Source organism: Saccopteryx leptura, chromosome 7 (genome assembly GCF_036850995.1).
Source record: "Saccopteryx leptura isolate mSacLep1 chromosome 7, mSacLep1_pri_phased_curated, whole genome shotgun sequence".
In the NCBI taxonomy this organism is placed as follows: Eukaryota; Metazoa; Chordata; class Mammalia; order Chiroptera; family Emballonuridae; genus Saccopteryx; species Saccopteryx leptura.
The window spans coordinates 47,203,839-47,226,370 of NC_089509.1; the positions used below are offsets into that span (position 1 = coordinate 47,203,839).

General features: G+C 35.8%; 1 protein-coding gene across 6 annotated transcripts in view; it reads left to right on the top strand.

Moving 5' to 3' along the window:
* Positions 1-22,532, top strand: part of SLC4A10 (solute carrier family 4 member 10) — a 317,469-nt gene that overhangs the window by 120,077 nt on the left and 174,860 nt on the right. For all 6 annotated transcript variants that reach the window (XM_066344965.1, XM_066344966.1, XM_066344963.1 and 3 more), the window contains exon 2: positions 1,390-1,471. In XM_066344965.1, the coding sequence (XP_066201062.1) occupies positions 1,390-1,471 (82 nt within the window). The remainder of the gene's footprint in view (positions 1-1,389; positions 1,472-22,532) is intronic.

Consider the following 22,532-nt stretch of genomic DNA (forward strand, 5'->3'; position numbering starts at 1 on the left):
AAAGAAAGAAAGAAGGAAGGAAGGAAGGAAGGAAGGAAGGAAGGAAGGAAGGAAGGAAGGAAGGAAAAAAGGTAGGAAGGAAGGAAGAAAGAAAATTGAATGAAAGTTTAATGCACATGACTGTACTTTACAGTTCAGTTTGAATAAAATGCATTATACTGAAGCAAAATAATTAGAATTGCAGTTTACCTAATAATTGCTGCTCATTGCTTTTAAAGGATTAGACCCCCTAACCCCATTTTTAATGGCAGTGGAAATATGTCACCCTATCATAGCATGAGTAGTGTTAAAATGAATGATTTTTATATTTTTCATTTATCGACAAGATAACTGTTTGTTTTCTGTTTTTCATCTCATGAACAAATGATGCCAAGTGGAATGTTTGGCTGCCTTTGAGTTCATGAAAAAATTAAATGATATATCTTCTCTGAATATGTGGGCAAACTAATTTTTTTATTTTCCTTAAATTAACCCTTGGTTATAAAATAGAATAGTCATATACAAATAGGTGTAAGTGACTGAATTAAACCCCTAAAATATTAGATCATATTAAAAGTTTATTTTGTTTTATCTATTGGCTTACTTGTTGGTTTCATTTTTATATTCCACATATGACTGAAATTGTATGGTCTTTGACTTTTTTTGTCTGATTTATTTCACTTAACATGATATTATCAAGATTCATTCATGCTCTCAGTGGCAGTATGTTACAGACATAGACAACAGTATGATGGTTAGAAGAGGGAAAGAGGGTTAGAGAGACCAATAAAGAATAAAGGGGCTCAAATATACGGTGACACAAGGAGTTTTGACTTTGGGTGATAAATGCACAATGCAAAATACAGATGGTACATTATAAAATTGTACACTTAAAACCTATATAATTTTATTAACCAATGTCACCCCAATAAATTTAATTTAAAGGTTGGAAATAAAGAAGAGAAAATACTTTGAACTTCTAACCTTAAAAATACTGTTATTAATTTTAATCATATTGTTATTTATTTTTAAGTGAGAGGAGGGGAGATAGAGAGACAGACTCCCACATGTGCCCTGACTGGGATCCATCTCACAACTCCCGTCTGGGGCTGATGCTCAAATCAACCGAGCCACTGTCTGTGAGAGGGGAAGAAAGGGAGAAAGAGACGATGGAAGAAAAGCAAAGCAAATAATTGCTTCTCATGTGTGCCCTGACTGGAGATCGAACCCGGGATGTCTGCATGCCAGGCTGGCACTCTATTCACTGAACCAAGTGGCAAGGGCAACATTGTTACTTTTTTTAACAGACATTTTGTGAACAAATATTTTCATCTCTGTAAAAAAGTGTATTTTATGAAATGAAGAGAATGTATAATACTACAGTTAAGTCTCCCTTTCCCCGTTTTACAGAGAAATGATGAAGAGGCGGTTGTGGATAGGGGTGGAACTCGTTCTATTCTCAAAACACACTTTGAGAAAGAAGATTTAGAAGGTAAGATATTTTCCCCACTTGGTTTAGCTATTCCTATCTTGGTTTCAAAGAGAAATGTGAAATATGTCACAATGTGGAGAATTGCAAAAGCTGACAACAGAGTAACGTTGGTGGTGGTGGGTGGTGGATAGGATTGCTTTGATGCAGTCTGGAATACCAACAGGCAGACCAGAAAACTGTCAGACCATTCATCCAGCAGGCCGCTACTGAACCCTCTACTATATTCCAGGCACTGTGTTGTGTGCCAGTCTTTCAGTATTCACTGTTTCAGAGACTTACAATCAAGTGGAGAATGAAAAGACAACAAAATGATATCAGACCCGCAAATGTGGTGCTACGTGAGAGGGGAGACCAGGACAGGAGGGACCACTAACCCAGCCTGTGTTGTCAGAGTCGCTGTCACTGGAAGAGAGTTAAAGACAAGTATATTCTTGTTTGCCTCAGACATCTGTGAGAGGGAGCAGTGGAGACATCATTTGTTTGCATTCTTTTCAATAAGAAGAAGGTCAGACACTTCAACAGAGAGGCAATATGGTGTAGTAGTAGTTCTGAAACCAAATAGTGCTGGTTTCAAATACTAGTTCTGCCTTATTTGCTATCGAAGCTTCAGCTTGTTAATTAACTTCTCTGCACCTTTGTTTTCTCAATTGTTAAAATAAAGATAACAATGATAAAGATAATATATTTCCTAAAGTTTTCATAAGAATTAAAGGAGAAATATTTAGAATAGTACCTGACTTAAGAGTTATGTAAGTGTTCCAATTATCATTACATCACAATTTAATGTATATACATCATTAGTTCATTTTAATTTTTTTTTACCAGAAATTATTACAAGTGAGATACAAGGTATATGGTATTTTTTACCTCTTGGTTGGAAAGTGAAGTACAGGTAATCTTCAGTAAAACTAATCAGAAGTAGCTCCTAATAACCCATTGCAGCTGAGAAATAAGGTTTTATTCCCCTTAAGAATTGTAATATAACCAGTTAAATTGCAGTTAAATGAATTGTTCTTAGGTTTTGTCTTTAGCTACAACAATTAAATAACAGAAGAATTAATATAATACTTAGAGACAACTTTCAATAATTATACCCACTGTGTGCCTGACATTCTTGCTGCACAGCAAATACCCAGGTCTAGAAAGGTTACACGTATGACATATATGTAGTGATTTTCTATGCCATCCATATTCATTACACAAATGAAAGGGAACACAAACTTGAAAAGTCTAAACTGATTTTGGCTAATAAGATAATTATTTCTTGCATTTGAAATGCCTATATCACTTTTCTTTTCAGCAGTAGATTTACCTTCCTACTCGTGTTATGATGTAAGCTATCCTTGTATTTACTTACCACACATGAGAAAACCTAATATACAAGTAAACTAAGAAATTAGCCTAAAAATATACTCAATTCCAAGGAAAAGCTACCTTGGGTTTAAAGACTACAATGAATCAGCCACACACAGATATTTGTAAGTTACTAGTTAATAATTTATAAATAATTATAGTGGAACACTGAAAGATATTTTCAGATGGAAAATACATAACAGAAAAATAACATTTAATAAGATTATTTTAATTTTCATGTGAACATGTGTTACATTACATTTTCTTTTATTGGGCATAGTTAGGAAATATGAATGACAATACTTATTAAAAGATATTTCTGATTGGCAATGTACAATTCATAAACCAGATTTTGTTCTTTATATTGATGTCTATAGTGGATATTTTAATCCCAGAAGTGAATAATTATGATTCACTGGTGATTGAAATTAAAATCACAGAATGCAAGTATAAGGTTACATTTTAGACTTTTGAAGGAAAATAAGAAAAACTTTATTTGTATTGACTCTCTAGATATTTCTTCTGATCCCAAACCATTCTAAGAAGATACACATCCCAGCATTTGAGGATGCTATGGAGGATATTGCTGGGAATCACACAAAGAATGAATCTATTAGTGTTTCCTGGATTAATTACTCTGGATCAGAAACTAATGCAGGGGCAATGTGTTGGATGGTGTGAGTTAGGAAAAATCAACTGGCAGCGTAGGAGAGATCGGCAAGTGGGAGGCCACCAGTTAGGAAGGCAGCATTACTAACAGTAATGGTGCTGGTTGTTTCTCCTTTTGTGTAATCCCAAGAAAAGAAAAGAGGTCTAGTTTTTTTTAAATTTATTTTTATTGTTTTTTTAGATAAAATAGAACTGGGAATTGCTATTGAAGACAAGCACATTTTATAAAAAAATCTTCCTTCAATTAAAATTTTATTTATCTATTTTTTCTATGTTTATTGAGATATAATGGATATATAACTGTGTAAATTTAAGGTGTACAATATGATGATTTGACACACATGTTTATTGAAAAATAATTACCATGATAAGGTTACGTAACGCATCTGTAACTTCACATACCCTTTTTTATGTGTGGTGAACACGTTAAGATCTACTTTTTTAACAGCATTCAAATAATGTTATACAGTGTTGTTAACTATAACCATGCTGTACAATAGCTCTCCACAACATACTTATTTTATAACTGGAAGTTTGTACATTTGGCCAATACCTCGCCATTTATTTCCCCCACCCTACCAGCCTGTGGCAACCACAATTTCAATTAAAATTTTAAACTTGGAAATTACTATTTTTCAGAATTGAGTATATACTTAGTGTAGCATCCACCGGGTACGAGAACAAACATCGGAGACTTTCAGGAGTATAGATGTTTCTTTATTGGCCAGTTTAACCTGCGCAGGGGCAAATTCCCTGATGTCCCAAGACACTGTGCTCACAAGGACCTGCAAATGGGAATCTCCCCTGGCGCTTACAGCTAGGTCCTTATATATCCTAAGTAAGCAAGCATTATACAGAAGCAGATGTGGCAGTTACCTATTCGCTAAGGGGGGCGCACACAGCATAGCAACAGGGGCTGGGTCTAGCTCATTGGCGAATTTCAAACATAAACTTCTGATAAGGGTCTCTAACCAATGGAATGCAAACATTTGTCTTCCTTTGTTCTCAGCCTTACAGGGTCCCTATCATTACCTCCCTGTCTCTGCTTCTACACTCTGGCAATCCCAGCACACTTTCCTGAATCTAACATGTTGATCTTTTCTTGGTCCTTACACTTAGCTTGTAGAAATACCAGGTGGTTAAAAATATCTATAAAGTTTCAGGTGAAATATGTTTAATGAGGCCCTGGCCGGTTGGCTCAGCGGTAGAGCGTCGGCCTAGCGTGCGGAGGACCCGGGTTCGATTCCCGGCCAGGGCACACAGGAGAAGCGCCCATTTGCTTCTCCACCCCTCCGCTGCACTTTCCTCTCTGTCTCTCTCTTCCCCTCCCGCAGCCAAGGCTCCATTGGAGCAAAGATGGCCCGGGCGCTGGGGATGGCTCTGTGGCCTCTGCCCCAGGCGCTAGAGTGGCTCTGGTCGCAATATGGCGACGCCCAGGATGGGCAGAGCATCGCCCCCTGGTGGGCAGAGCGTCGCCCCATGGTGGGCGTGCCGGGTGGATCCCGGTCGGGCGCATGCGGGAGTCTGTCTGACTGTCTCTCCCCGTTTCCAGCTTCAGAAAAATGAAAAAAAAAATAAAAAAAAATAAAAAAAAAAATAAAAAAAAGAAATATGTTTAATGGAAAATGATTATTTGACCAATATCAACAGCTTGGTGTATATTAGAATATTGGTATGTACTATACATTCTGATGAATGATATGTCAAATATATATTTTTTCTTCTAAATCTATTTATTCTTTTGTTTTACATATATCTTGTATTTTTTCTCCCTGTTCTCTTATTACATAAAGTTAAGAGCATATAATTTTACTAGATTCTCTTCACTCCCAATTTTTCTACATCATGTAGACAGTGAATTCTTTGACTCTCTGCTCATCCCTTCCTTTTTATTCCTATTGCCTCTGCTCTAATTTTTTCCCTTTCTGTTTGCTGTGTGCTATGTCTTTCCCACAGTCCACTCTCCTTGATATTGCTAATGCTCTTTCTGAGCATACTTCTGCTTCCCATGGTAAAATGTTAGCAGCATTGAATTCCTATAACGAGACATACAGGATTCTAAGTAGAGCAAAAATTGTTGAGGTTAACCAATTTTTGTTTTTGGTCCCCCATGTTCTTGTGAGATAATACTGTTTAAAGTATAAGATTATAAAAGGAGTGATGCATTAATACCCTTGAAATTCTTTCTTGCACTTGATCTTTAGCACAAATGTAGTGGATATAATGGCCAGATACAATATACAATGCTCAGTTCCATTTGAATTTTAGATAAACAATAAGTAACTTTTTAGTATAGGTATGCTATTTAAAAATTTTAAATTACCTTTAACCAGAGGGTGCTGCCTCTTGCCTATGGGCATACTGAAATCAATTCATGGTTAGTGAAGGAGTTGAAGGGTCTCCCCTCCCCCCAGCCTCCATTTGGTATAACTCTGAAGGGTTTTCTCAACTTCAGAGTCTCCTGTGGAATCAGCTGAGGGCTTTACTGCAACTGAACCATAATTTGTCTTCTTTTGCTCCCCAATGCTGCTGCTCATATTTCCTAACAGATGTTATTGCTGACAACTCTCTTTAACAAACCCCCTGAACAATATTCAGTCTGTTTCCCAAGGAAGCTGGCCCACTTACTGGTCATTTCCCTGGTCCCTCAGCAGTACTAATGGACATATTTGGTAAAAGGCAGGACCTTCACATTGGTTTCATAGCCTGTAGGTTGAGATCTGTGGTAGTGATTGAGAAGGCTATGAAACTCCTTGCCTTGGCCATGATAGGAAATGAAAATCAGTATTGCATCTGATGAGAAATGGCAGAGATTAGTGTCATTTTTAAGGACATAAAGTGTGTAGCAGTTTGGCCACAGAATCTTGTCAAATCCTCGAGGAGGTAATGGACTTAAAAAAATCAGCCAAGTGGTGGCATCAATTGCAGTTGCTGTATCAGATGTAGAATCTTTGTTAGAGCAGGTTAACATGGCTTTAGGTGCATGATTTGCAGCTGTTGTTCTGGCAGTTTCAGTTTTTATAACTATCAAGAAGCAGCACCAGAAATAAACATTTGTTTGTAAAGTACAATATATATTTGTGATCTTGCTCCAGGGTTGTGTTAACTCTCCTTTCTTGTGTCATATTGGAGTACAAAAAAGGATTTGGACTGAGCGAATGTTCTGCAGAACACATTGGTTCACTATATTGATTGAAAGAATAAGAATTCAAGTGCCTTGGACAACTTGATAAGATGGGTGCATTCCAGAGTCTGTTTTCTAGAAAATCTGATTAAAGGATGGAAGAGTGTACAATCCTATACTGAGCCAGAAATTCCAGGGTGGATAGATGGATAGATAGGTGGGGTCAGTTTCCACATTGGCCCAATAAAAATAACCAAGTGCTTCCACGTTACACTTCTCTCTTCATTGTTCATCCTTGTGCAGCTTTTCTCAGAATGGATGCTTGCACTTAAAAAAAAATCAATGAATATTTTATTAGAGATATGACCATTATTGTATTTTCTGCAGACATGAAAGTAAATTCATGACAAGTCACTAAAAATAGCACACCCTATTAATAATTAGGTGATAGTAAAGAGGAAGATTTTTTTTTTTTTTTCATTTTTCTGAAGCTGGAAACAGGGAGGCAGTCAGACAGACTCCCGCATGCGCCCGACCGGGATCCACCCGGCATGCCCACCAGGGGGCAATGTTCTGCCCCTCTGGGGCGTCGCTCTGTTGCAACCAGAGCCATTCTAGCGCCTGAGGCAGAGGCCACAGAGCCATCCTTAGCGCCTGGGCAATCTTTGCTCCAATGGAGCCTTGGCTGCGGGAGGTGAAGAGAGAGACAGAGAGGAAGGAGAGGGGGAGGGGTGGAGAAGCAGATGGGCGCTTCTCCTGTGTGCCCTAGCCGGGAATCGAACCCGGGACTCCTGCATGCCAGGCTGATGCTCTACTGCTGAGCCAACCGGCCAGGGCCAAGAGGAAGATATTTTGTAGCTAAAGATGGATGCTATTATTTTAGCTATTTTGACTGAACTGATCAATTTTCAATCAAGGTTGATATTATCAAACAACTACATTGTTCTTTTTTCTAAAATAAAAATCCCACAACTTTATATTGTGGTAAAAATGCATAACATAGAAATGAGTATATAGGTCAGTAGTTTGTTTGTTTGTTTATTTATTTATTTTAATTATGTGAGAGGCAGGGAGGCAAAGAGACACTCCTGCATGCTTCTTGATCAGGATCCACTCAGCAAACCCCATCTTAGGGCTGATGTTCAGCCCCTCTGAGACTGTGGCTCTGTTGCTCGGCAACTGAGCTATTTTAGCACTTGAGGCAGTCCATGGAGCCATCTTCACCTTCTGGGGCCAACTTGCTCATTTGAGTCATGGCTGCAGGAAAGGAAGAGTGAGGGAGGATGGGGAGGGGGGGTGCGGAGAAGCAGATGATCATTTCTCCTGTATGCCCTGACAGAGAATAAAACCTGGGACTTCCCACCCTGTGTCCACACTCTACCACTGAGCCAACCGGCCAGGGCCATAGTTCTGTAGTTTTAAGTATATTCACATTATTGTGTAACCAATCTTCAGAACCTTTTCATTTTGGAATACTGAAACGCTATACACATTAAACACAATTCCCCATTTCCTGCTCCTCCTACCCCTTAGCAACTACCATTCTACTTTCTGTTTCTGTGAATCTGACTACTCTACATACCTTATATAAATGAATCATGTAGTATTTGCCTTTTTGTGACTGACTTACTGTATTTAGCATAATGTCCTCAAAGTTCATCTATGCTGCACATTGTGCTAGAGTTTTCTTTCTTTTTAAGGCTGAGCAGTATTCTATTGTATGTGTATAATATATATATATATATATATGGTCTACCGGAAAGTTCTGTTCATTTTTGGAATAAAACAAAATATAAATTTTTCTTACCATCAATAAACTTTATTAAATAATATAATTGCCGTTATTATTAATGATTTCTTGCCAGTGTGAGGGCAATTTGTATATCCCATTTTTGAAAAATGTTTTATCTTTTGATGCGAAAAATTGAACCAGTGCTCGTTTGATATCTTCTTCATTTTTGAATTTTTTGCCCTTCAAAAAATTTTGTAAGGACAAAAACAAGTGATAGTCAGAGGGTGCTAAGTCCGGGGAATATGGTGGATGCGACAGACATGCTTCTGTAGCATTTCTTCCATGTTGAAATTCATTAAAATTACAGTGGCGTAAATGAACTTTATCAGTAGCCATGGATATACTATGGCTTCACACATAAGACTAACTTGAATCAACTTTGTTTTAGTTAATTTGCTACATCAGTATGTATACATTAAGTGATTAAAAATAGAGAGGCACACATGCACCAAATAAACATGTGCTTACGTGTCGAAACTTGTGATAGAAACGGACAGAACTTTCCGGTAGACCATATATATATTGTTTATTTATCTGTGATGGACATGGCTGCTTCTGCCTCTTGGCTATTGTGAATAGTGCTGTGGTGAACATGAGTGTGCTCTTATAGATCCTATATATACCCACAAGTGGGATTGCTAGATTATAGGGTAATTCTATTTTTAACTTTTAGAGTAACTGTCATACTGTTTTTCACAGCAGATAAACAATTTTACATTCCCACCAACAGTGCACAAGGGCTCCATCACCTCCATATCCTCACCCACACTTTGCAATTTTCTGGGTTTTTTTTTTCATAGTAGCCATCTTAATGAGTATGAGGTAGTATCTCATTGTGGTTATTATTTGCATTTTCCTAATAATTAGTTATGTTGAGCTACTTCCCATATGCATATTGGCCATTTGTTTATCATCTCTGGAGAAACCTGTGTTTAAGTTTTTTGCTTATTGTTAAATTTTTTTTTGTTTCTATTGATTTGCAAAAGTATTTTATATAATCTAGATAGTAACCATGTATGATTTGCAGATATTTTTTTCCATTCTGTAGGTTGCTTTTTCAAACTATTGATTGTGTCTGTTGATATACAGAAAGTTTTACTTTTGATGTAGGCAGTTTGTCTAGTTTTACTTTTGTTGCCTGTGAGTTTTGTATCATATCTAGGAAATCTTTGCCAAATCTAATGTCATAAAATGTTTTCCTATGTTTTCTTCTGATTTATAGTTTTGGGTCTTAATATTTAGGTCTTTGATGCATTCTGAGTTAATTTCTGTATATAGTGTAGAATGCTTACACTTTTACTCTTCATATTCCTTTGTTGCCTAACACTATACCTGTTATAGCTTACAGTCCTCCCCACAGGTTTTTTTCCTTAAATAATTGATATGTAAAAAACGTATTTGATGACTAGTATTTTCAATTCTTAGGAAGTATTACTAACAAAACTGACTATATTTTAAGTCAGAAAACATAGAAAAGGCAATTAAACTTCAGGAAAATTATTAAAGACTTTTTGTTCAAAACTATACCAAAATGATGTCTTCTCTTTGCTTCCATTTATTAGTGATTTTCTTCCACAAAGAAATAGAAGGCTAGTTCTGCCCATACATTGCTGTTACCAGAACCCTCTTGGCAGAATAATTATTTTCCTCCTCCTAACTTTTCTTTCTGCATTTACATCTTTGCTTGTGTCATATGCCGTGTTACTGTGGCATATTTTTTTTCTTTGATTATAAGTTCGTTGAGGGACAAATATTCACCTCACACGTATTTATTATGTTCTCCCATGATATCCAGCACTTTAAAACTAGATAGGTGCCAACATGTATTGCATTGAATTTCATTTCTATCTAATTCAATCATATGTCACTAATTATGTAAGAAATTAAATGTATATAGTGTAATTAGGTGCATAATTAACACTCATCAAATATTTAATTTCCTTTCAGGCACTTAACATGTAAACATAGTAGTTTATAATTATGTTTCACTTATTAAGATAAATATAGTCACATTTTATTGTTATTCAAGAATTCATAAATTTAAAACTTTAACAGAAAAGTTAAACTAATCTATAAATCTAGGCCTACAAATGAAATAAATATGACATTTTCTTTATCATAGGTTGCTTTTAGCAGATAATAAAGTCAAGGATTTAATAGAGAAAATTATATGCCTATCTTGATATTCTTTTGCTCCTTCCATTTGAGGAAACAAAAGTTAGTTTACTAGTCTTTTTCTTTGGGGACCACTTAGTGTATAATGGATGCAATGTTCAGAGAAAATGTGATTAAGACACCTGGCACAAAGCTATCATACAACGTAATTCTGATTTATCAATGGTAACACGCTCCTATTTCTTCATTTCACTCAGTGCATTCCTGAACGCTTAAGAGAACTGAAATGGTTTTCTAACCTATAATCATTGCAATGTCCAAAGTGTTTCAAAAAAAAACAAAACAAAAATAAACAAAGATAAAAAGTGCTGATCCTATACAAGGGAGTCCTTAGGTTATGACAGTCTCAAAATATGACGTTTGGAGTTTATGATGCTCACTCCCATAAAAACTTGAAAAAAACTAAGACGTGAGTGTTTCAGCTTATGCTGTCAGCATTGTACTTACAGACTATGCGGGCGAACTAGTTTGGTTGTGTGCGGCGGGAGAATGTGCAGTAACACGGCATAAGAGTGAGGGAGTTGGCGTCCCTCAGTACACTTACCTACGCCATTTTAGACTGTTTAAAGTGCAAGTGTTCCATTTGTGTTAGGCTAGTGTGTTTTAACTTACACCAAAATCTGGGTTACATCACTGTCGTAGGAATGGAACTGTGTTATAACCTGAGGACCCTCTCTAGTCTATTTTTTTCATGGGTAACCAAAGTATAAGAACCAAATAAAAGAATATTCTCTTAAAGTCTTTAATCATAGAATTTGCTTTTATTCCTAAAATTAACTCTCAGGGGAGTTATACATTATTTACATGTTTCTTCATTTTAATTGTTTCACATAATTTTTGTATGTCACATCAATTTTTTGATGCATAATTTATTCATGATATTTTAAAAATCTTAAGTGAGTGATAGCTTGATAATTATAGTCTGTTTTTACAGAATATCATAATTCTAAGTTGATTTGAAAGATCTAAAGTATTTTTCTAAATTTGCACATAGTTTATTAGAACATTTGTAAGTATAGATGTGTTTGCATGAAGATAGTAACAAATTCTATTGTTTAGAAGTTATTAAAATGATATAAATTCAGTTAGAAAAATCCAAGAAATATAAAAAAGTGTAAGAAGGCAAACAAAACAAAAAACAACCCAAATCGTACCACCTAGAAATAATACAATTAATATGTGAGTATCTGTCTTTGATTTGTTTTCCTTATTCTTCACATTCTCCCTGGTTGATACACTTCCTAGAATGTTTCTTCCACCTATAAATACTATTGGAATCCATATGAACTCCCAGGTCTATCCTGTGGACCTTCATAGAATAAATATACCTAAGGTAGATACACTGAAGAGTATGAATATGACCAAAGCAGAGGTCATCTCATACAAATATTGGTTGAGCACATTGCTAAGAAAATAGCAAAAAATGTGACCGCTAACGTAAAGTATTTAAAAGATTGTTATATAGAAGATAAATAGACTATTATTTTATGTTACATTGAAATAGAAGAATTTTGTATGAAGAAAAACTGTTGTTTAAAATTTCCCTATTAAAACCCTGGCCGGTTGGCTCAGTGGTAGAACGTCGGCCTGGCGTGCAAGGGGTCCCGGGTTCGATTCCCGGCCAGGGCACACAGGAGACGCGTCCATCTGCTTCTCCACCCCTCCCCCTCTCCTTCCTCTGTCTCTCTCTTCCCTTCCCGCAGCCAGCGAGGCTCCATTGGATCAAAGATGGCCCAGGTGCTGGGGATGGCTCCTTGGCCTCTGCCCTAGGCGCTAGAGTGGCTCTGGTCGCAACAGAGTGACCCCCCGGAGGGGCAGAGCATCGCTCCCTGGTGGGCAGAGCGTCGCCCCTGGTGGGCGTGCTGGGTGGATCCCGGTTGGGCGCATGCGGGAGTCTGTCTGACTGTCTCTCCCCATTTACAGCTTCGGAAAAATACAAAAAAAAAAATTTCCTTATTAAATATGACTACTTAGAAATATTTAGTTTTAGAAATGTTGTGTTAACTTGAACTCTTGTTAATTTCACATGTTAAAATGAGAGGTTCCAGCCTGGCCTGTGGCGGTGCAGTGGGCAAAGCATCGTCCTGGAAATGCTGAGGTTGCTGGTTCTAAAACTTGGGCTTGCCTCGTCAGGGCACATAGGAGTTGATGCTTTCTGCTCCTACCCTCTTCTCTCTCTCTCTAAAAATGAATAAAGGCTTAAAATTTTAAAAGAAAAATGAGAGATTTCAGTTAGGTGATCACTGAAGATATTTCCATCTCCAAAGTCTATGATCTTTACAAGAACTTTTAGAGTATGCTTTAAATATAAATTTTTTGTTAACTTTGATTAAATATCTTGAAGTTTTTCAGTTTTCTGACTGACCAGAAAAGTTCATTAGTTTTAAATTTGAAAAGGACTGCTCACTCTGTATAAATGAAGGTTTAAAAAATGTCCTATACATTATTTGTGGTTAGTGAAAACCACAGAAACTTACTCTCTTATCTTTTTTGAAGAAGACATTTGAAGTAGGGTAGGCTGTGGTTAAAAAAAAATCATCAAATATAAACTTTTTTAACCAAAAAGTTATGCCTTTATCATCTTGAGATATAAAATTAGGTCATATTTGGTTAGCATTTCAAATATAATTAACTCAGAGGCACTACCTGCCTGGCAGTATTCTGGATGTCTACAGTATTTCTCCAGGAACCCCCCCCCCCCAAGTTTCCCTAGGGTTACTTTGACGAGGTGGTTGAATCATACTTTAATGTCTCTAACCTGATGCTAATTCTCAACAAATGAATTGGACTTCGGACTCATTCATTCATTCATTCTTCCAGATCTCTATTGAGTGACTATTATTAAGTGCCAGACACTATTCCAGGTACCAATGATACAACAGTGAAAAAATAAAAGATGAAAATATGGGCCTTATACACTAGACTTGCCCCTCAACTTTGATCTCAACAAACAGTTAACACTGGACAGCCTAGCCTATTACTGTAGTTTCAGCTTCTTCTGCCACCAGGTAGATAGAGGTCTGGTGGCATCCAAGGAGTTGGGATAATGCAGGTTGCACTAGAGTTATGTGACGACCCACTATTATTTGGTGCAAGGCCCTGTCCACTAAAGCTCTTGATCCATCATAATTTATCTATACAATGTTGTCCAGCTGAACCTCTTCACCTGGCTTGAGCCTTAAGTGTTAAACTTCTTAGTGACCTAAGTTTTTCATTTCCCTTATTGTAATGAGACACATGTGTCTCCTTTCTCACTGAAGGTAAGTTCTTTAGTACCAAAGTGATCGTCAGAAAGGCTTTAGCATCAGTCGTTTGATGGTCATAGGTCCAGCAGTGTATGTGCACACACCTTTGTAATCTAGTGGCTGCGTTTTGGGAGGTGGGCCAGACTCTTTTCGCAGTGGGGTGTTTCCTGCAGATGGGGATGGAAGTGGAAGAATGTTATCTCTTCCTGCTTGTCTTCATTTAGGGACCATACTCCAGAAATGGTTTAGTGACTTTAACTCTGGAAGCAATGGGATTTGGGTTTAGCTTCTCTTTTTCCTGATAGATTATTTGGGTTCTCTGTAAATCTGAGGATGAAAATGGATGCAGGAGCGAGGATGCCCCTAATTTTACTTCCCAACATCTTAGCTCTATGCTTGTCCTTTTCCTTGCCCAAAATGATTATTTTATATTCTTACTCAGAAGTGGGTACTTACACAGCCTCCACAAAATTGCAGAAATGTGCAAGTGGATTTTCTAGAACATGCAGTCAACCTTATTAAAGTAAATTAATCAGGTCATTTCTCTGGTTAGAAAACTGTCAGCAACCTAAAAAAAGAAAAAAAAATTAGGAAGTTTCATCTTTATATCCCCACCAGACACCAGACAGTTCTAATAATCCTCACTGCCCCCATCTTGATTTATGGTTTTTCCATTTTTGAGGTTACTTTTTCTGTGACTGATTTCACAATCACCAAAATGTTTTCACTGAATGCAGAATTAGGAAGAGGTGTGCTCAGCTGATTCCAGAGAACTGGTGTGGCCAGCTTCAGCACCACACCAGGCCAGCTTGTGTATGGGAGAGGGCAAGTCATAGTTTTCATCCAAAATTTCCCATAAAAACCTGAAAAATAAGAAATGTAGTTTCTATATATCAGTGTAAATCTGTGTTTATTGCAATAAATGTTTGAGGAAATAATAATTGTTTACTTCCTGAATAAAACAGGTTAAGTATATTAATATATGTCTGTGGACCCTCTGTTGCCACACCAGCCTTCACAAGACATGCTATCTGTATTTCACTTGTCAATACAAATCCTAGTCCTTAAAGCCTGTTCTCCTCCTGTGACCCAGTGTTTGAATTCTTTAGCCTACTGCAGCATAAAATGCTGTAAAAAGGCTAACATTAAGATTTGTTTTCATTGATTTATTTAAGAAACACTTGCTGAGCTCTTGATCTTCCAGGTACTGAAAATATAAACATGATTAAACAGACCACAGTGCTCTCCCTATAGATGCTATCTTAAGCAATATATACCTGATTATATATAAATAATTAGTTATTTAATTGAAACCTTGAAATTTTTATTAAGAACTATAAAGTGCTAATGGAGCATAAACTGGTGATTATATATAATAAAATTAAACATATTTGATATATCTGATTGTTTGGGGACATATTAGTTCCTAGGAGAAACAGAGGGAAAAAGCGATGACCAAGTATTTTCTAGGCCTCTGTTTTTATTATATTTGCTAATGTTCCCATTGGTCAAAACAAGTCACATGGCCAAACCCAGCTTTAAGGATTGGAAGAGTAGATTCTACCCCTGATGGGAGAAGCTGATTAAATACTGTGACCATTAAAAAAAAATCTATCTTTTTATTTGCAAATACCTATATAGGAATGTCAAGCGTTGTTTATCACTATCTTAAGAGATGTTTTGTTTAATTTCTTCAGTTTTACAGTTGGATTCTGCAACTGTCTTCATGGAAATTTGTTTCCTCAATGACTCTTCAGTTTTTTTCAAGCAAGCCTCTGTGTCCTTAATTCCTGTAATTCCCAGAATAAGCTGCTTTCTACATGTGCACATGTCTTTTGAATTAATACAATACAAAACTAAATCTGGGAAATTTTACAGTTTAAAATTTTTTCTCACTTCCTGACCTATTTCCCTGAAGCAAAGTGGCAGGGCTGTTCAGAAATCCTTCTCTTTTGTATTCATTTTTTTAGGTATCCTAAGGCAGATGTTGATTTCTTTTCTCCCTCTTCTGGCCAAATAAAACCACAAAACATAAATAGTTTTAAAATATTAGTGAAATTGCAACCTTTTGTCATTATAAAAGTAGATGCCCTACCTCACCTCTTTTTACCCCTGCTCTAACATCCCTGAACACTTCTCCTTTTTTTCTTTCACTATCTTCTTTTTTCTTGATTTCCCATTCTTTTGCTAACTAAAACCTACTTATTATGACCCAGTTCAAGTCTTACCTTCCGGTGAATCTTTCCTTGCTTGTCCAGGTTACCCTTGATTACATTCTGTTATGAACTCCTACAGAATTTAATGCCTGGTACCACATACCTTAGCTTTAATGCAGATTGGTATTGTCTACTTCTTTTATTTATATTCAAATTTGTATTATTCACTGTTGTTGTTTTTGGATTTGAGTCCTAACAATTCGATGGCTGTCCTTTCTTAAATGCAGATATCATAACCTGTAAGCATTCTTCATTATTCTATCTCTTGACTAATTTCAACCCTAGAGCTCTCTTGCCCACTGTAAACATCAGCTTAAGGCTGTTTTATAACCTATCAAAACTGTGGGGTTTTATGTTTTTTTGTTTCTTAGAAATTACATATTGTTAGGATTCATTCATTTACTGAAGAAATGTTGATACTTACTATATTCCAAGATTTAAAAAAATAACAGTGCTGTCTCAAGATACAAAACACTATGGTTGCTATGTTGCTCAAGACAGTATTATAAATTGATAGGAAATAGTGTTTTTGAAAATATATTATAGTACTGTCTAAACTTTGTAAATCTCAATTTTTTAAACTATGGCTTTTTGATTAGAAATTTTAGCATTTTCAAAATATCTATCTTCTGTACAAGAATCGTTAATCATGTGACCTTTGTTTTGTATTGATTACAAATATTGCCCTAGGGTCAAGTGACTATGACCAGTACTGGTGTTTGACTTTTTCTTTCAGTAAAACAAAGCAAGAAACAACAGTGCTATAGCCTAAAATATCTCTTTGCTTTACACACACACAGTCAGCTCACACACTCTTGGTCTCTTCTCTTTCTCTCAATTGCTTTCCTTCAGCAGAGAATTTGTATTGGACTTATAGTTCTTTGATATATTCTGACAAATGATGCCTTGTTGTGTTTTCTGACAGTCTCCATGAAAATCAAGGATCAAATGCTTATTTAGTTTAATGTACTTGACCTTTACCCATGATTGACATATCTAAATAAAATGGCTGTAGCAATTCACTAATTATGCACCAGTCATGTTGTATTCATCGCATAGAAAACAAACAAACAAACAAACAAACACCCCAGTTCTCTTCAAGTGTACATAGATTGACTTCTTCCTTGCTGGCTAAATAAAAGAGAACAATTTATTATTATTATTATTATTATTATTATTATTAATCACAGTCAAATTCCTTTCCTTCCCCAATTGCATCTTTTTTCCTTGCTGCATTTTGTAAACAGTATACTATGACTACAGGTCATATAAAGTTTCAGTACTAGTACCTCTTATTCAATTCAATGGAAATATTTTCGGTAATTCTGGACCTGTTCAACAAGATATCCACATAATTTAAGTATCAAAACCCAAGATTTGTTAGCAAGATTTGTGTTAAAAAATCAGTGTTATATTTAATAAATTCTTTGTTTTCCTCATGGGAAAACTGTATTTCCCATCAACTGACATTCAGGTAAATTCTGAATAAATTTTAGTGTTCTCTATTTATCTAAAATAAATATTTTCTTTTAGTATTGCTGTTCAATTCTCCATAATATTTTCAAAGTATATTCATATTTCAATGATCTGTATTTTTATTACTTTTTGGATTTTTCACATGATATAAAAATCTATTGATTGTTTTGACTGATTTAAAAGATGCTCATTGAAAGGATTCCCTCTTTAAACTTGGCTTATATCATAAAATAAAAATTATTCCTATATAATCTTACACAATACTTTAGATTAGATTTAATAAATGTTAAGTCATTTCAGAATAATGACATGTATCACTAAGTTTCTTAAACATTTTTTTATTAAGCAATATCGATGAAAATGAAAAATTCAATTTTGGATATAGTATTATAGGCAAAAATTATGGAATATTAACCTGAAAATGTTACTTATTTACATACTATTTTCCACAGAATTTTAGGTGATTTTCCAGTTTCTTAGGCCAGGGTCATTACAATTGGAATTGGAAAAGTCAATATAGAAGGAAGCAGAAAAACAATAAAATAGGACAGGAAAATTTTATTTTGCCTTCATATTCATTTAAGACACTGAGGGTAAGAAGAGTGAAGGGAAATTGGAACTAGTAAATATGAGTGTTGACTGTATTACAGGCATCATGTTCAATGTTTTTGTCTATTGTACTATCTCATATGATTTTGGTGGAAAACTTCTAAACCCATTGATAAATTTTTAATATCTTTACTTATTAATTTTGCTCTAAAAAGAAACAAGAGGTTTTTGGATCAGAAGCAGGCTGTTATTACTTACAGCACTAACCACACTGTCTCCATGCCCCATTCTTTCTCTTCAGAGTAAGATGATGAAAACCAGATGGTTATGCACACGAGTGGGGAACCCTAAGATAATGGCTCTGGGAATTTATATAGGAATTGCTATATCTTTGAGAGAGGGAGAGAAATCTTTCCTTCCTTTTGTAAATAAATTTCAGGAAAAAGAAGGGAAGGCCCTCAGTTTATACCCTTTGGAATATAAACTGGTAGCTTTATTACCTTTGAAATGTAAACACATAAACCCGGGAGATGTGTCTATGACTCTGAAAATCTCTATTTAGTCAACCTTGAACTATCAGAGTTTGTCTTTTAGCCCAGCTGCCACAGTTCTTTGCTTTAGAAGTATCTAACCATATAGAAACATATTTTCTCTATGGCTTTATAACCATAAATTGTGGCATTTTCAATACTGTTACTATGAAGTTTCTGGCCATTAGCTTTGTTTATACCTTAAGTTTATTGATGTGTTTATTAGCATACTGCATTACAGCTAGTGCTTGACTTACGACCATGATTGTTTCCAACAGACCGATCATAACACGATTTGGTTGTAAGTTGAGTAGGCTATATGTACAGTACTGTGAAATGTTGTTATAAAAATCTTTAAGTCAAGGACAAGGACAATTTCCTCTTGGTAGACATCTTGGGAGAGGTTTGATGAAAAATATCCAAGACATAAAACACAAATTGCTGTACTGAGTCTGGGATAACAGTTGAAATGGTGCACGCAGAGATGGTTGTGCTGCCGGAAGCTGGTCCGCACTCTTGTACACCCAGCTGGGCAATGCTTGCGCTGCCAGACGCGGAGCAGTCGTGGCTAGTGATTGTGGTCATAAAGTCAAATGGTCGTAAGTTGGATAGGTAGTAAGTTGATCAATACCTGTATGTCTGTTATTTAGATATTCCACTTCAAATATCATCTCTATTTATGCAAAGATCTATATACTCAACTCAAACTTATTGAGCTCCAAGAACTATCAAGTACTGTTCTAGATAGTTGGAAAATATTAGTGAACAAATCAAAGATCCCTTCTTTTCTTGGGAAAACTATATATTGAACATTCAACATCACAAGCAGTTGTATGGTATGTAAGTGCTATAGTAAAAATAAAAATAGAGGGCACTGAGCTGCATGGAGGGTCAGAGAGCATAGGGTGTAGGCATTCAGTGTAGGACTCCCTGAGAAGGTAAAATATGAGCAAAGACTTGAAAGAGTTTAGGCACTAGCCAAGTAGGGATAATATTTCAGACATTGAAAAAAGACAGTTCCCAGGGTGGCAGTGAGCATAGCAAGGAGGCCGTGTGGCTGGAGTGAGAAGGTGTGGGGGGAGGTCAGTGGGAGAAGGTGTCAGAGTTAACAGGAACGGGGTTTGCAGATCACAGAAGGCCTTGTAAAGCCTCAGAATACCCTTGGCCTTTTATCTGAGAGGAATTGGGTAACATTAGAAAGGTTAGCTGAGAAGTGACATGATCTAAATTGCATTTTAAAAGGACTATACTGGCTGCTGTGTGTTGTAACAGACTGTAGAGTCTAAAGGTAGACTCAAGAAGACCTGTTGATGGGCTATGGCAATAATGCGGGTTGGGTCTGACGTGGCCCTGACCAGAGTGGTGAAGTGAAATAATAAGTGGGCCGATTCTGGATGTATTTTTAAAGTTGTCTCAACAGATTTCCTGATGGATTGGTTGTGGGCTGATAAAAAGAGAGGAGTCTTAAATGGTTTCAAGGTTTTTGGTCTGAGCAACTAGAAAAATCAACTAAGATGGGCAAGGTTGTGGAGGCGAAGTTTATTGGAGGGTGTTGAGATGGGGCAGATTAGGAGTTCAGCCCTGAACATGTTGATTTTAAGATGGTTTTTGGATATGCCATGGATGTGTCAGGTAAGCAGTTAGATAAGCCTGTTTGGAGTTTAGGAAAAGGCTTGTGTGAAGTTACAATATTGGGAGCTGCCCACATATAGAGGGCATTAGGGGCAGATTTATATTTTGTGGGGCAGGAAGGTTATGTAATTTTGAGGGTTTTCTGAGAAAAAAGATTCAAAATTTGAATGTAAATTAGGTACAGAAGTGAATATTTATTTAGAATGAGGTAAATTTAAACAGATACTTATTTGAAAACTTAAAATTATAACAGTTGAAGAAATAGCATAATATTTTAAATTAAGTGCCTGATATAGCTCTGTAATACCTTGAGTGGTACCTTGAGATATGAACAGACCAACATATGAATTTTTTAAGATACGAGCTGTGACTCGGTCTGATATCTGTTAGAGATCCAGGTGAAATTCTGAGATATGAGTCGTGATTTGGAAAGCTACCTCTAGTTGGCACGTTAGCGCATGGATCCAGTATCTGCAGTTTGATATACGAGTTGACTGACTTACAAGCTCGGTAACAGAACAAATTAAATTTGTATCTCAAGGTACCACTGTACCTTTTCCCTACATTTTAACCTCTATTATTAAGCATTTGAAAATATTTTCTGTTGAGAATATAGAAAGTTAATCCACTCTTTTCTATGATTAATTAAAATTATTTTTATTAATGATAGTCTACAAAGGTTTCTTTCACCTTTACAACTTATTTAAAATTTCATGAAAAATTATAAGGTGGTCTTAAAATTTAAGAAAATGTCTATCAAGCTTCCTGCATGTATGCTCTATAAGATAGGGAAGAATTTTCCAGAGACCAATGCTGACTCTGCACAGTTGAAACCTTGCTTTTTCTCCACAACCCACATACTCTCAGATTGTGATATCACTGCATATTGTGCCATCTCTTCAGCCTTGACCCTTTGTGTCATAATGTTACATGAGTTTGGCACAATTGATAATATGAGTATTCCTGGAAGCTATTCCTACTTTAGAATAGCTAACAATAACTTACTCAAATATAGAAGTGACTGTGTGAATCCTAAACATGGTTCGTTTAAACTAATATAAATATACCTCCAACTCTGTATCTCTTAGTTTCCTCAAATGTCCCCACTCAAGTCCTCCTGATCGTGAAGGTATCTTAAACTCACAAACTTTCCTAAAATATATGACTATAAGAACACAGTGCTAGCCCCCTCCCCCCTTACATGTGATCCAGCCACTGACACAAATATTCCCTTATTTGTTGATGTTTTTGCTTTCTCATAAAATAAATATCTTTATAGCTACTCAGTACTATGAGTAGCTATAAGTCTTGGCTTTTTTAAAATTAAAACGCTTTATTTTTTAAAATATTTTTAGGTTTGCAGAGATTGTACATAAAGTACCGAGAATTAGGCCCCTCCCTGTACATTTTCCCTTATTATTAATAATTTGCATTAGTGCAGTATATTTGTTATAATTGATGAACCAATAATAATACATTATTATTAACTAAAGTCCATAGTTTACAGTAGGGTTTATTCTTGTTTTGCATATTTCTATGGGTTTTGAGAGATATATATACTTTTACCTATTTAGCATTACTGTATTACAGGATAGTGTCACTTCTCTAAAAACTCCCTGTGCTCCACCACTTCACCCCACCCTCTGAATCCTTGGCAGTCATTTATATTTGTACTGTCTCTGTCCTTTTACCTTTTCCAGATTGTCATGTAGTTGGAATCTCATAATATATAGCTTTTTCACTGGCTTTTTTCACTTAGCAATATGAATTTTTGTTTTCTTAGTCTTTTCGTGGTTGATAGCTCCTTTCTTTTTATTGTTGAATAATACTCCATTATAGGGATGTATCACAGATTATTCATTCACCTATTAAAGGACATCTTGGTTGTTTCCCATTTTTGACAATTATGAATAAAACAGCTGTAAACAATTGTGTGCAAGGTTTTGTGCGGACATTGGTTTTCAACTCACTGGGGCAAATGCCTAATAAAATAATTAGGTAATGAGATTAAAATTTGGACTTATCTTATACCTTTTACAATAATTAACTCAAAAAGAATTATAAACCTAAACATAAAAACAAGAAATTATACAATTTGTAGATTACAGGACATAAATCTAGGTGACCTTGAGTTTGATGGTGATAACCTTTTATATACAACATAAAAGCAAAATCTATAGAAAGTTAATAAATTAGACCTCTTTAAAATTAAAACTTCTTTGTGAAAGACATTGTTATAGGAAAGGAAAGACAAGCCACAGGCTAGGAGAATATACTTGCAAAGGACATATCTGATAAAG